Consider the following 14369-nt stretch of genomic DNA (forward strand, 5'->3'; position numbering starts at 1 on the left):
TTCACCCTTTGTGCCCACCCCCCACCCCACCTTTCCCCTGGTAGCCACTAAACTGTTCTCTTAATCCACAAAAAATGCAAACCTCTTTATGGCTCTGGGGGACCAGTGGGAAAGAAGGGGGAGGGACCACGGGAGCCTCCTGCCTCCCCTACCCTCATTCCTGGGGTGGTAGCTCTACCTGGAAAGTTCTCTGGAAGAGAAAATAAACTGAAGGGAGAGAGGCAGGGAGGTCTCACATTTCAGCAGGACCAGTCCTTAAAATGGGTCCGTGTTGCTCTGGGTCAGTCCCTTGTGTAGAAGGGCAAATAATGATGACAGTTTATATCTACAGAGCTCATGGGTATGCCCAGCACTGTGCTGGATGGAGGTCATCCTAGTTTATCCTCACAAGCCTACCCCAGGAGGCAGTTACCAGGATGAGCCCCACCTCACAGGGGAGGAAACATGGCTCAGTGAGGTGAGGTGGAGTCACTAACCTGCGTTCGCACAGCTGATGAGTGGCAGGGCGAGGATTTGCACCTGGACAGTCTGGCACACAAAGGCGGAAAGGGCGAAGGGGTCAGGATGCAGGTTAGGGACGATACTAGGGGCCTGACCTCTCTTCTCTTACTCCAGAAGTTTGAGAAGACCCGGTGGCCTGAGCCTGCTAGTGTGGAGTGTGCAGGCTACAGATAATGGGAGTGGAAACTGTTAAGGGGTGTTCCCAAGCCCAGCACCTGCCTCCTCACTGCAGAGTGGGCATCTGGGAGCCAGAGTTTGTTAGTATCTAGTGCTCGACAGGAAGTTCACTGCATGCCTCCCCTGTTCTGTGGCATTCCCTCCTGAATGGCATTCCTGCCTGCGTGTTTTTCCAGCTTTCCTGGGCACGGGGAGAGCAGAGGCCTGGAAAGGACAGTCGGTGGCCACGCCCCTGGAATTCTGGCACATTGCCCTCCCAATGCACAGAGCCCAGCCCAGGGAGTCTGTGCCACAGAAACACATAATCCAAAAGCTTTTACTGGGAAACAAACAGACTAATACTGTAACAGAATACTGACATGCCCCCTCTGTGGCAGGGAGCTTGGGCTCCAGTCACCATTGCACAAAGTCCCTCTGATTGGCCTGCTCCTCTTTGGTGTGGGAGCCCCGAGGGCCAGCTCCTCACAGGTGTGGGCTGTTCTCCACCCAGGTATGGGGACCCCACTTCCATGTTTTGTTAGAAAGTGCAGGCAGGCAAAGAATTCCCAGTGGCTTACTCAGTCTTTGCAACAGTCGACTTCTCCTCGGGACCCAGTGTTCGCTGAGAGATGAGAGAGTTTTGTGGCCGAAACAGACCTTATTTCCTTGATGAGGCTCCAGGTGTCAGTGTCTGGGTTCCTGGGCAGGGCCAGAGCTGGGGTGATCGATCTCTGTCGTCAAGGGTGAGGGCTGCAGGGCCAGGCTGCTCCCTGGGCTGTGACTTTGGCAGTCTCCTCTCTAGTGTCTCCTCGGTCATCTATGTCCCTCACGGTGGGGACATGGGCCTCACTTGGACTTTCCTGCCCCTCTGCTCTGGGCAGCAGCAGTGAGTGCAGCAGCAGCTGCAGGCGATCAGCAGCATCACCAGAACAGTGGCTGGAGGATTGGCAGAGAGAAGCAGACAGCACAGGAAACTCAGCGGTGGGGGAGGAGCGAGAACACCCACCCAACTTCTGAAGAAGCCCCTCTGGAGGTGTGGAGGACCTTTGCCCAAAGGTCTGGCTTTGCGGTCAGAAATACCCGAGAGTCTGACAAGAGGTGTTGATTGTCCTCATGCCAGCCACCAGGGCTCTGACCTCCCGGTGGTGCCTCCTCTGCTGCCCAGAGCTTTGCTTCCTTCATCCCTGGGTTGGGATGCTGGAGATGCCTCTGGGTCCTGGTTCCCAGCGCCACCCCATCACTCGAGCAGCATGTCAGAGGATTGGGGGAAACTCCTTGGCTTCCCCCGAGGGATGAGTCCTCCTCCTCCTGCCTGGGGGACACCCAGCTACCTCTGCCAGCCCTCTTGCATCAGGGTCTCGTCTCTCCTGGATGCCAGGAAGAGCCATGGGCACTCAGGAGACTCTGAGAGCCCCACCTTACCTGTGAAAAGGAGGAGGACTGAGAAGGCCACGATCTCCACGGGCTCGGCCTGGGGCAGCCTCTGCAGCTTGAGCAGCAGCCTCTCACCCATGGAGTGTATCTCCTGCACAAAGTTGGTGGCTGCCATGCTGCGCCAGGTTCCTGTCGGGCTGCTCTGAGCAGAGAGAGGACGTGGAGTCCCCATGGGGCTGGCTTCAGAGAATCCACCCTCTCACCCACCCGCAACCCGTTGAACGAGTTTGTCAGGTCTCACCCATCACACCCCTGGTGGCTCACAAGGGAGGAAGGGAGCTGGTAGGGCCCCTCTGCCCAGTGGTGGCCCTCAGCCCCCACATAGCTGGCACTGCTCAGGGTGAGGGAAGGTGGTGATGACAGTGAGCCTGAGGCCCTACTGTGGGGGCAGCTCGGCAGAAGTGGACACAGGAGGGGTCTGCCACCTGGCCAAGGTTAGCCAAGGTTTCTGACTGTGAGGTGCGGTGACTTCACTGTTACATTCCTTTGTCTCAGACACCACTCCTAGGTTTTGCCCGGGTGCCTTGGATTGGTGCAGCTTCCCTGGTGGCCCGTGTGTCATTCAGGACTTTGGGTGCCTCCCCTGGGTTCCCTGGCAGGGAGACTGGGCTTCAGGACTCCAGCCCAGTGCTCTTGCCTTTTGTCGTATGTGGGGGCAGAAGGATCAGGTTCTCCTAAGAGCAGGCTCATGGGGCCTTCTGGCCAAGGTCAGCCCCAGGGCCCCCCACCTCTCCCACCAGCCCAATTTCTTTACTCACACGGTGTTCTCTGTCCTGTATGGAGGAAGAGAAGACACTGTGTCCCTCCACTTTTTCCCAAGGAGGCTTCTCGATGGGATCAGGCATCCCAGGGCTGGTTTAGTCAGCCCCTCCCCTGCTGGCTCGGATCTGCCCCCTGCCCTGACCAGGACAGTCCCCTCTGCAGCCCCACCCCGCCCCAGGTCTGTGGCAGCTCAGCCCTCCAGGCCTCCCTAGGGTACCCAAGAGGCTGAAGGTGAAGGTCCAGGTGGAGTCTAGGAGTGGGGGCATGTTGTACATCAGAGTTGCTTTCCCCTTCCTCCTCAACTGTGGGCATGAGGAAGCCAGTGCCTCTTCAGAGAGGAACCAGCCCAGCCTGAACCTGCTCACCAAGGCAGCCCTAATCCAGGGCAGTTAAGAGGTGGCCAGGGGCTTGTGCCAGACTTTGGGCTCTAGTTACCACTGCCTTGTCGCTGGTCTCAGCCAGGCAGGTTCTCCCCGAGATGGTGCAGTCTGTGAAGCCGGTCACTCCCAGTGCTGCTGCCACAGCATAGCTGCCCTAGAGCTGCCTTGAAGGTCATCTGCTCGAGCTACCCTGCCCTTGGCTCCTTGCCCTCCCTGTGGTGCGCAGCCTTAGCTGAGCCTCTCTGGGTGAGGTGGGGATTCCTGCCTGCTACAGCAGCCCACCCCATTCCTTCTTGGGGCAGTTCTGACTGTGAGAAGATGGGACCTCCTAGTGACCTCATTAGTCCCACCTGTGGTCACTTAGGACACTTGCACCCCTCTTCTGCGTTAGAGTCCTTCAGTACGTGGAGGGCACTGGTGTGCACCTTTTGCATCTCCTTCTCCACAAGGAAACTGCTCTCATGGGTCAGCTGCCCCCCAGAGAACATTGTTTGAAATGTCTTGCATTTGAATACCGCCTGCCCCCTTCCTGCTTTCATTACATCGACGAGTCACTTCATTTCTCTGAGTCTTCCTGCCTGTGAACCTGTACTTCCTGCCTGTGAACCAGGGAAACCAGAGAGCCTCCCAACCCCATGCTCAGTGGTTCCTTGTTGGAAGCAGCCAAGCTAGTGGTGGCTTCCCCTAGCCCCAGGAAGGAAGAGCAGCCTGGCTGTCCACATGGCCCTTCTTCTTTACATGAAGATGAGCTGTCTATCTTTCAAGGCTGTTGGAGGATTAACCACCTGGCAGCACAGAACAGCAGCCAGCACAGAGCCTGGCACAGGGAGGTGCCCAGCGCATGTGATTCCCCTCTGGGTGGGGTCTGGCCAGCTCAGGAGAGTTGAGGCAGCCTTTCGGGGTGTTGCACCCCGCTATATACTGTCACCTGACCCTCCCCAAATACCTTTGGGGAGTTTCATCTGTGTCCTTCCTTCTCAGGATGTTTACGGTGTGTGAAATGAAGGAAGTGGTAGGGGGCAAGCTGGAGATGGGGAGCTGTTATTTTAAGTGATGATGGGGGTAGCAGGCTCATGATGGCTCCATGGAATATTCACTGGTTTCCTGTCAAAAGTGGGAGGCTCCTTGGAGTTAGGTCTTCTAACTTCCCTCATGCCCTACCCAAGGGTCAGCACGTTTCTGCAAAGCAGATTAGGATCCCAGTTTCCAAATGTACTAAGAGGCTAGAATCCTAGAATGACACGGGTCATCCACCCCTGACTCCTCTTACATATGGGGAAACTGAGACTGGAAAGAGTATGTGACTTCTTCGAGGTCACACAGCAGGACGGGCCCAGCCAGCGCTCCCCCTACTGCCCAACGCTGTCTCTCGATGGAGGCCTGTCTCTGGCAGCCTGCTCCTTACCAGCAAGATAAGTCAGTCCCAGAGCAGCCCACTGAGTGCACCACCCGTGCAGTAGGCTCAGCACAGGAACTGGAAGGTCAGAGCCCTTTGAAGGCAGGTGGGCTCCACCTTATCAGCCCGACCCCACACTCCTGAGTCTGGAGCACTGCTTTTATCAGGCGTATCACTCACCAGGCCAGGGCCGCACCTGCTCTTTGAGAACCACAGGTGGTACTCGTCACCAAAGGGATGGGTCTTGTGTGTCTATCTCTTGTTCATCGAACTCCTTCCTGAACATAGGACCCCTCTCCTCTGGTCACCCGAAGAGACTTCCTTCCGCTGACCAGTGGAGTAGACTTGCACAAGGAGGTGGTCCCCTCCCTTGTTCTGGGGTCCCTGGGCATCCCCACTCCCCAGGTTTCCAGGAGGATGGGAGCCCGCCTGCTGGCCTCATTCCTGGAGGAGGTGGCGGTGCTGACCGAAGCCCTGGAGGAGAGTTTACACCGGGCTCAGGAGCTGGGCTGCTTTTTCTTCTCCCTCTTCGTCTACACTTGGTCTGGCTTTTTCAGCCAGGTTGGCCTCGTGCCTGCACTGCCTAATGTAGCCATCAGAGACACTCCTTAAAAGAGGAAGTGGGCAGAGGGCGGTGGGCAGGGGGAGCTTTCTCACTTGTGCTGCCACCACGCCCAGAGAGCCGGGAGGGCTCGCAGAGGGGGCGCCTCCACCTGTGAGCGAGAAGGGTGTGGAGACCCCAGGTCAGTCTGAGGGTGCGGTCTCCAGAGCGGGCAGGAGGGGAGGAGGAAGGTTGGGCCGAGGCTGAATTTGCTGTGCAGTAAAGGCGAGGTGTGTGGAGCAGAAGCTTCAGCTATAGGTCAGCCATCTTGCAGACATTAGGAAATCAGAAAGCTGCAGATTCGTGCCCAGAGGACCCAGGCTCCACTCTGGGAGTGTCAGTCCACACCAGCGGCAGGCCACGGACATAGACAGAGTCAGCTTTGTACCCAGGGCCTCTCTGGGGACCTGAACTAGCCAGCCGTACCCAGCCTGGGGTCTTACCCAGGTCTGCTCACTGGGTCCCGTCTGTGCTATGAACTAAGTGGGGTTGCTGGACATGGCTGCTTTGCCCCAAAGGCTGAAGAGGAGCCACCTTTGCTTTTCAGTTGACATTTTGTCATTTCCAGCTTGGGCTTGAGCAGAATGAGCGTTAGTGAGGACCTTGGGGAGCTGGAGGGGCCTTGTTCTCCTAAGAGAAGGAGGCACATAGCAGCAGATCCCAGGCGGTCTTCTCAGTGGGCTATTTAAAGCAAGGCCAAGGGGGTGCCTGACGCCTGGTGCCCAATATAACTAGCAGCCGTCAGGTGACCATGTGGCTTGTGTCCCAGCCCTTGCTCTGGGGGGAGGCCTAAGTGTTCCCAGCTGTGGCCTGGGAAAGTGGGCACTCTGGGGCTGGCTGCCTCTCGTCCCCTTTACCTTCCCAGGTTTGGAGGGAGGAAGATGGGGAAGCCAAATGGGGCTACTGGTAATTCTCTGTATTTTTCCAGTCTTTCTATCCTGAGGTCCATCAAACTCCTTCCAAAACTGTACTTCCTGCCTGTGAACCAGGGAAACCTGAGAGCTTCCCAACCCCAGGCTCAGTGGTTCCTCGTTGGAAGCAGCCAAGCTAGTGGTGGCTTCCCCTAGCCCCTGGAAGGAAGAGCAGCCTGGCTGTCCGCATGGCTCTTCTTTGAGCCTTCGGAGGGTGCTCCCTGGCTGGAGTGGCAGCTGGTGGGGGGGGGGCGCGGGGGGTGGAGGGGGGATGGTGAGCAGGGCAGAGAGGAAAGCTGGCAGAGCTGGAGGGACTAGAAAACATCCCATTGTGTGGCATCTCCTGGCACAGAGAACCTTGCGACAGAGCAGGCAGGCATCTTGCAGGCCAAACAGCTGCCACTTGGTACTGAAGTGTCCCTGCTTCCTCCTTGCAAAACTGATATTCCAACTCCAGACGCCCCACAGGGAAGAGAATAGAGAGTACCAGGCAGCAGGCGCCTGTGTTTGTGAATGATAAGCGCAGTGTGTTGATGGCTCAGGGCCCCTGTTATTTTGTCATGGTGGGTTTCAGCCACCCTTGCCCTGTGGGGCGTTGTCTTGTTTGAGGAACAGCTAGAATGAGGCATAACTGATGGTTGTGGGAGATTTTGGGGGTCCAGAGGCTCGACCAGCAAGGCAGAGATGCCCACTGTGTACTGTGCTGAGCCTTAGGGCAACCCCCTCTCTTCCTTGGCTCTGACTTGCAGTAGGCAGTAGGCACTTGAACCCTCAGCAGTCCTTACTCCTCCAGCCCTGTCGCTTTCAAGGGCGGGAGGCACTTCCTGCTGTTGGTGGTTGTTCCTGAAGCCCCAGAAACTGAGCATCACCTTTCTTTCCCAGCTCGGAGACTGTTTTCCGGGGGCCCCTTCCACCCTTGTTCTGTGGGTACAGAGACTCTGATGCCCACCTACCTGCTGGGGCATATTACAGATAAGAGCTGGCAGGGGTAGCCATGGGCTCCCCACCACGCCCTTCCCTCACCAGGCCTAACCCGCTACCTCCAGCACAGCCCAGCATCTGCCCCTTCTCTCTGCCACACGCTGCCTGTCACCGCAGGATTTCAGTCTCCCCAGCCACCAACCCAGGCCAAATCCCACAGCCTCTGCTGAGCCAAGAACACTTGGACTGATCCTTGGGTTCCACTTTTCCCTGGATCCGTCTTTTTCTTTCTAAGTAGATACTAGCTTGTTTGCTTTGGGGAAAACATCTGGGGGATGGGGGAGGGAGATTTTAACCCTGCTGTGGGGACGTGGAGGCAGGAGTAGGCAGCCAGTCTCTACTCATGGGGCCCTGCCAAAGAGGGCCAGAGGGCCAGATACCAGGGCAGTCCCTCCCCCAGGCTCAAGTCCACCATTGTCACCTTCTTCCCACCCTGGGTTTAGAGTCAGGCCCTCGCCTTTCTGGCGCAGCATGCAGGGAAATCTGGGGGCTCGTGGGGATCTAAAGGGGCCCAGAGAGGAGCTCCTGGGCAGAGCCCCGAGCTGAGAACAGCTGGCAGTGAGCCGGCCAAGCCCCTCACAAGAAATAGCGGCTCTTGACACAGATGGGCAGAGCTGCTGTGGGTCCTGCCACATCCTGGGGGGTAAGAACTGACTTGGGAAGACCCTGCCGGAGCCTTCTGGACTGGGGGAAAGCAGGGACAGGGAGGGCTCTGCCTGTGTCCAGGGGAAAGGGAGGCTCAGTGGCGGGTGACGCTTCTCTCCCCAGCTGGGACCGTCAAATCCCTCGTGTAAGCCCCCTGAATGGAAACAGCTTAAACAAACTCGCAGAGTAAGCGGCACTCTGGGCCCCTCTGCCTGCTCAGCAAGCAGGGAGGAAGCCACCCTCAGTGGAGGGCTGCAGCCTCGGGCTGTGTCCCCCAGTGCTGGGTCCCAGCAAGAGGGGGAGCCCGGGTTTGGACAGGAGGCTGTCTGGAGACTGTGACCAAGTGCATCCCTTGTGACCCTCCTCTCTGCAATCATGGTAAATTGTGGCCTCTGCTCTTGGGGTAGGGGACCCCTCTTGCTCCCTTCCCTTCGTCCCCTCTTCATCTGTGGCCTGCACCACTCACCTGGGAGCTCAGGTGTTGGAGTTGGGGGGTGACCGCAGGTGCTAGGGAGCCGAGCAGCCTCCACGTGCCTCTCCTCAGCCCTGGCCGCCACCTCTTCCTTCCTTCCCTGACTTCTCTTTTCTGACCTGATGCTGCTCCCTGGGCGCCTCTCCTCAGTGCAAGCAAGTGAGCTCCTCCTCGCTGCTGATAGCCAGCTGCCGTCTCGGCCTCAGCTTTTTTGTTGTCGGTCGTCCTAGAGATCCAAGTTTCAAGTTACACGGAATGGCCACTGAAGAGGGGGGAGCCAGTGCCTCAGCCCAGGCGAGGGAGTCCCTGCTGGGGACTTGTCCTGCTGCTGCTCCCTGCCCCAGAGTCTGCATGGGCCGGGCTGCCTCTCTTCTCTTCCTCCTCCTCTTCCTCTCCTCTCCCTCCTGGCGGGTGTGTGTTAAGCCTTGTGGGCTGGGCCTGGGCTGTGATCTGATGAAAGAGGAGGTCGGCTCTCTTGTTCCCTGGCTCTCTTGTTCCCTGGCGAAGATGACCCCTGGGAGGTTCCACCTGAGCAGTGGAGTGGGGAGGGAGGGGGGAGGCCCCGGGCACTCCCAGCTCTTTGGCTCCCTGCCCACGCTCAGGAGGGCCTTTGGGCCCACATTCCCTGACCCCAACCTGTCCTTCAGGCTACTCCCTGACTGGTCCCTCCCTCTGGCCTCTCCTTGGAAAGAAAGTAAATAGTAGGGGAGCTGCTGGACCACCCAAGCAGCCAGCCCCCTTGGGAGGCATCTTGGGGAAGAACTTGGGAGTCCTGCGTGACTTGAGAGTGGCCTGCGCTTGGCCTGCTTGCCTGGGGCGGTGCCTTCTGTTCCTTGGGACTCTGGGAGGAGAGAGGACTCTGCTGGTCTTGTTCTTGCCAAAGAGCGCCTGCTGGGGCCATTGCCATACTCCTGGCCCAGCTATCAGGGACGGGCTTCAGAGCTCAGTGGCTGGTGGGGCCCTTTGACATTTGGCTGGTTGTGCCACCCCAGCAGACCAGGCTGTGCCTGGATCAGCGCAGGAGCCGACCACAGCCCGCATCTGTGAGCTGTCAATGGAGCCCTTTGAGTGTGAGCACAAAACTCCAGTGAGTCAGGGCTTGGGGGAGGGCGGGGCGAAGGAAGCCAGCCTTGTGGCCACACCACTTGGATGCCAGAACCTCCCAGAGGCTCGACAGGCAGCCACTGTGCGGTCGCACAGACTCTGGCACTGGAATGTGTTACACATTGACTTGAGGAGCGGCGGGAACAGTGCCCTCCGGTGGCTGCCTCGGCCTCCTTGCTGTCTCAGGCTGTTCAGAGCTGCGTTCTCCACTTAACTAAACAAGGCAGCCAGACTGTGCTTCCTAGGGGCCTTGCAACAATCAGCTCTTGTTCCTGGAGCCTGCCGCTCGGGGTCCCAGCTTCTCTAGATGTTTCTTGCAGCCCCAGGCAGTGCACACGTTGAGAGGAGTGTGCTCGTTAGAGCAGTGGCACCAGCTATTCTGTCCCTGGCATATGGCGCCTGGACAGCCTTGCCTCTGCTCCAGCATCTCCTCCTGGGCTCCCCCACCCCATGCCACATTCCTGTGGCAGGAATGGCCATTTGTGAGAACCCTGATAGAGCTGTGGTTCCTCTTGGGGCCTCTGCATCTGTCCCAAGGACTGACTGCACCCCCAGCCTGGGGGGTTAGAGGAGAGAAAGCTGGAGGCCGGCACCCCAAGGGGGCTGCGGCAGGATGGAGGCAGTGGAAGATGCGGTGAGGAAGACTCCAGCCAAGGCTGTGTCTCCGTGCTGCCCTCGCCACTGACTAGCATATGGTGCCAGCTCTCAGAGCGGCCTGGTTCCTGCTCTCGGGCAGCCCCCTGGCCCTGGGCTGTGTACACTGGGCTGGGCAGCTGCTTGTTGGGGACAACAAGGAAGAGGTCACCAAGAGAGAGAAGCAGGGCAGAGTACTGAGGCTGGGGCTGGGGGGTATGGGATGATGACCTCCTGCTGTGCCCTTCCTCTCCCACCCCCAGCAAAGCGTGAAGAGTAATAATAACAGCCTTACTGTGCACTAGGTGTGGTACAGAGCACTTCAGAGCATCATCGCACTCAGCCCTACACTGCCCTCGGGGCCAGTGCTCTTCTGGCACTGTTCTGCAGGCCCGCAAGCGTAGGCTTCAAGAGGTCAAATACTTTCCCCAAGGACACAGCCTCAGCAGCAGAGTCAGCATCTGCACCCAGAGTCCATGCTTCTCCCAGGGCACCCCACTGCCAGAGGACAGAGCAGGGCAGAGGGCTGGGGCCCAGAGGAGTAACCTACAGAGAAGCAGGACAGAAGGCAGTTGATGCCCTGGCTCCTCTGGATACCCCCATGTGTTACATGACTCTGGGAAAGCTCCTTCACCTCATTGTCCTCATCTGTAAAATGGGCAACCAAGCGATGCCTTGTGAAGCCTGCATGGGATGAGGTGTGTGAGGATGCCTAGCATGGTGCAGTCACAGCAATGCTCAGCCAGAGTTTAGGGATTGCGGGAACGAATGCTGGCCTGCCTGGGTCCCTCACCCCTTGTCTCTGCCACACTGCCTGTTCCAGGTGCCGCCATGCTGCCATTGCCAAGTACTTTGGGGATGCGCCCCCCGCCTGCACCAAAGGCTGTGACCACTGCCAGAACCCTGCAGCTGTGCGGAAGCAGCTGAGCGCCTTGGAGCAGAGTAGCAGTTGCAGCAAGACCTGCGTCGGGCCCTCCCAGGAGAATGGCTTTGACCCTGAGCTGTATGAGGGAGGCCGCAGGGGTTATGGGGGCTTCAGCAGGTGAGGGGCTGTGAAGCCAGGGGCTCCCAACCCACTGGAAATAGTCTGGTATTCTCCCCCTGGTGCCAAGGCCAGACCAGAGGCAACAATGCCATAGTCCACCCCTTACCCTGTGGGCCAGGCCCTCAGTGTTGCCCTGAGCTGCCAGGGCATCAGGGACCTTGCTGCCCCACCAGAGGCGTGGTGGGAGGGCAAAGCCCAGGCCCAGAGCTGCTCACACCCAGCCTGTCCCCTAGGTACGACGAAGGTTCTGGAGGCAGTGGGGACGAGGGCAGAGATGAGGCCCACAAGCGGGAATGGAATCTCTTCTACCAGAAGCAGATGAGCCTGCGCAAGGTGAGGGGCAGGGGCTTGACGGGGTCCCAGGTGGCCCCTGGCTCACATTGTCTCAGCCACTTCCTTGGCACTGGACTGGGAGCTATCTTGAAGCAGATGCCTCACAGGCCCTTATTGTTGTCTTCCAGGGCAAAGACCCCAAGATAGAGGAATTTGTACCCCCAGGTCAGTACAGAAATGTCCCCGGGGGCTTGTGGGGTGTTCTGGAGGTGTGGATGGAGGATGCCTTGTTGGGGGGTTGGGGACTCCAGAGAGCAGAAGGTAGAGTGGAAGAACCCACTCCTCCACCCCCCAGATGAGGACTGTCCCCTGAAAGAGGCTTCTAGCAGGAAGATCCCCAGGCTCACTGTGAAGGTAAGAGGTGGGCGGCTCTTCACACCTGCCCCCCAGGCTCCTCCTCCAACCTGAGGCTCATGTGACCAACTTCCCTCCCCTGTGCAGGCCCGTGAGCACTGTCTGGGGCTTCTGGAGGAGGCTCTGAGCAGTAACCGCCAGGCCACAGGTACCTCTGATGGGTGAGTGTCATGGGGACCAAGGAGGGCTCCCCAAGCTCCTGTTCCTTTAGAGACCATAGGAACCCCTGTCCCTCCCCCCCAGCTTGTTTGGGTGCTGCCTTCCCAAATTGTGACCCATCCTACTCCCAGTGGGTACGGGTTTCCCCAGCGGGAAGGCTCAGCCACGACTGAGAGGCAGCCAGTGGCTGCTGAAGGGCAGTAAGCCACAGGGTGCCCAGAGATTTCAGGTTGCAATCCGGGTGCCCAAAGCCATTCCCACCAGGCCTTGAAGCCATCTCCAGGGTCCCTGATTCCCTTGGAGCTCAAAAGGTAAAAGGCTCAGGCCCATCTGACACCTCATGCTCATTCTCACTCTCAGACCTGACCTCCAGGCCGAGGCCGTGGAGCTGGAGCATGAGACATTCCGAAATGCCAAGGTGGCCAACCTATACAAGGCCAGCGTTCTGAAGAAGGTGGGCCCTGGGCAAGAGTGGGTGGGGCATGCTCAAGGGCGAGCGTGGGAGAGGGCAGCCCCTCCACATTGTAGGCCCTCTGGCTGCAGGCAGCGCAGAATCCACCCCCCACCCGGGAGGCCACTTATGTCAGGGGAACCTGACTTCCATCCTTTGCCAGCTGGAGGTCTTCAGACAACCCTGTGAGGACTAGAACTTGTCCAGTTGCCTCCAACCACAGGCCACAGAAACCCACTTGTGGAAAGCCTGGGCTGGGGGTTATCAGGAGCTAGTGGGTGCCACAGCATGCCTGACTGTCCCTGCCCCAGGTGGCTGAGATCCACAGAGCCTCTAAAGATGGGCAGTTCTATGACGTGGGAGGCGGTGCCAAGAGCTGCAGTGCCCAGGTCGAGCACCCGGAGCCCACTGAGTACGACATCCCGCCAGCCTCCCAGGTCTACTCGGTGAGCAGCGTCCTAGCATCCACCCCCAACCTGGGTCCTGGCCCTAGGGCACCCCAGGGCAAGCCCTCAGGCTTCCCTGCTCTGCCAGCTGTACCCCTGCAGCCCCCGCAGCTCCTCTCTCATCAACCTGACCCCTAAGTGATGTCCTGCCCAGTTTTTCCCTCCCCCACTCCTGAGAGCCCCACCAATGTGGGCCCACCTGGACCAGCCAGGTGTGCCCTCAAGAATCTTCTCTCCTCTTCCTCACAGCTCAAACCCAAGCGAGTGGGAGCTGGTTTCCCCAAAGGCTCCTACCCATTTCAGACAGCCACTGAGCTGATGGAGAAGATGCGGCCCAAAGAGCAAGCCCCCCAGCCTGTGTGGGGAGGCAAGCAGGAGCCCCCCAGCCGGCCCTGTGGCCTCCAGGATGAGGATAGCACTGAGCCCCTCCCTGGGCCCAGAGGAGAAGCCCCCGGAAGCAGTGCCTCTTGTGGGGAGTCCTCCCCTGAGAAGAAGGCAAAAGGCCCCACTGGGGGCAGTCCCATTGCCAAGGCCCGGGTCAACAAGAAGCAGCAGCTTCTAGCCGCAGCGGCCCTCAAGGATTCTCAGAACATCACCCGATTCTTCTGCCAGAGGGCCAAGAGCCCGCCTCCACTCATGTCAGCCCTACCGGCAGAGGGTGCCAGCCCCTCCAGTGAGGGGGTGCGCGGACCCCCAACAGCCCCAGAGAAGTGCGCAGGGGAGGAGGATGGAGCCCTGGGACATCTGGCTGTCCCCGCTCAGACTGAGGAGTGCACCAGGGAGGGGTTGAGGTATGGGCACAGGGTAGTTTGGAAATCTCCTTGCTAACTGTGCCTCTGAAGCTCGGGCCATGCCTAGGATGGTCTCTGCTGGGCTGCCTGGGCCAAGGGCCCTGGAGCTCTGATGCCTGCTCTCTCCTCTGGCCAGTACCTGCCCACTCAGAGACCAGGGGCCCCCTGAAGACCAGTCCACCCCCACAAAGGAGACACAGAGGGACAAGCGGCCCAGGCCCCAGCAGGTACTGACAAGGACAAGGCCACAGGGGAGGGAAGAGGCCTGTGAACCAGGTGATATCTACTCTGCTCTGGGTTAGGAGTTGGGTGAAAATCATCTCCACATCCCAGGGGCTAGAGGGAGCTACTAGGTGCTATGGCCTGGTCCTCCAGAAGGAGAGGACAGGCCAGTGACAGGGAGCCCAAGAGTGACCCTTTACTGTGGCCCTGCCCAGGAACACCCAGAGAGCCAGGCTCAGAAGAGGCCTCGCCCCTCAGCCAAGGCCTCCATCTTAGCTGAGGCCAAGGGCAGCATCTCGGCCAGCAATCAGGACACCTTGAACCCCATGGCCAAGGGCTCCTGCCAGCTTTCAGCTCCTGGCATCTCCCTAAAGGAGGCTGCGAATGTTGTGGTCAAGTGCTTGACCCCCTTCTATAAGGAGGGCAAGTTTGCATCCAAGGTAGGGTGGGTGGGTGGGTAGGCTCTGCCCTCCCCTAAGCCTGGGACACTTGGGTGTGGTGGGGGTATAGAGAGTGTGAGCCCCAGGAGAAAGAAGGGCAGAAGCAGGCTAGCCCTGAGCCCAGCTGCCACCCTCCCTGGGTCTGCCTTGCC

General features: G+C 59.1%; 2 protein-coding genes across 12 annotated transcripts in view; one reads left to right on the plus strand and one right to left on the minus strand.

The window, feature by feature from the left end:
• Nucleotides 1–14369, plus strand: part of RECQL5 (RecQ like helicase 5) — a 34909-nt gene that overhangs the window by 19578 nt on the left and 962 nt on the right. For 6 of the 9 annotated variants that reach the window (XM_070559998.1, XM_070560002.1, XM_070560000.1 and 3 more), the window contains exons 9-18: nucleotides 10800–11018; nucleotides 11255–11354; nucleotides 11483–11519; nucleotides 11650–11708; nucleotides 11796–11869; nucleotides 12228–12321; nucleotides 12630–12764; nucleotides 13014–13555; nucleotides 13692–13782; nucleotides 13993–14217. In XM_070559998.1, the coding sequence (XP_070416099.1) occupies nucleotides 10800–11018; nucleotides 11255–11354; nucleotides 11483–11519; nucleotides 11650–11708; nucleotides 11796–11869; nucleotides 12228–12321; nucleotides 12630–12764; nucleotides 13014–13555; nucleotides 13692–13782; nucleotides 13993–14217 (1576 nt within the window). Of the gene's footprint in view, nucleotides 1–10799; nucleotides 11019–11254; nucleotides 11355–11482; nucleotides 11709–11795; nucleotides 11870–12227; nucleotides 12322–12629; nucleotides 12765–13013; nucleotides 13556–13691; nucleotides 13783–13992; nucleotides 14218–14369 lie in introns of all 9 variants that reach the window. The other 3 variants (XR_011522896.1, XR_011522897.1, XR_011522898.1) reach the window with 2 other exon arrangements.
• Nucleotides 979–8666, minus strand: SMIM5 (small integral membrane protein 5). Of its 3 annotated transcripts, none has more exons than XM_008513283.2 (3): nucleotides 8234–8666; nucleotides 2080–2233; nucleotides 979–1593 (listed from the first exon to the last, which is right to left on the minus strand). In XM_008513283.2, the coding sequence occupies exons 2-3, from the start codon at nucleotides 2204–2206 to the stop codon at nucleotides 1484–1486; spliced, it is 237 nt and encodes a 78-aa protein (XP_008511505.1). In that variant the 5' UTR covers nucleotides 2207–2233; nucleotides 8234–8666; the 3' UTR covers nucleotides 979–1483. The 3 variants fall into 3 exon arrangements, with proteins under 3 accessions (XP_008511505.1, XP_008511506.1, XP_070416106.1); XM_008513284.2 differs by having other exon boundaries at nucleotides 2080–2228; nucleotides 8234–8576; XM_070560005.1 differs by lacking the exon at nucleotides 8234–8666 and adding an exon at nucleotides 2850–2872 and having other exon boundaries at nucleotides 2080–2228.

Source organism: Equus przewalskii, chromosome 10, assembly GCF_037783145.1.
Source record: "Equus przewalskii isolate Varuska chromosome 10, EquPr2, whole genome shotgun sequence".
NCBI lineage: Eukaryota > Metazoa > Chordata > Mammalia > Perissodactyla > Equidae > Equus > Equus przewalskii.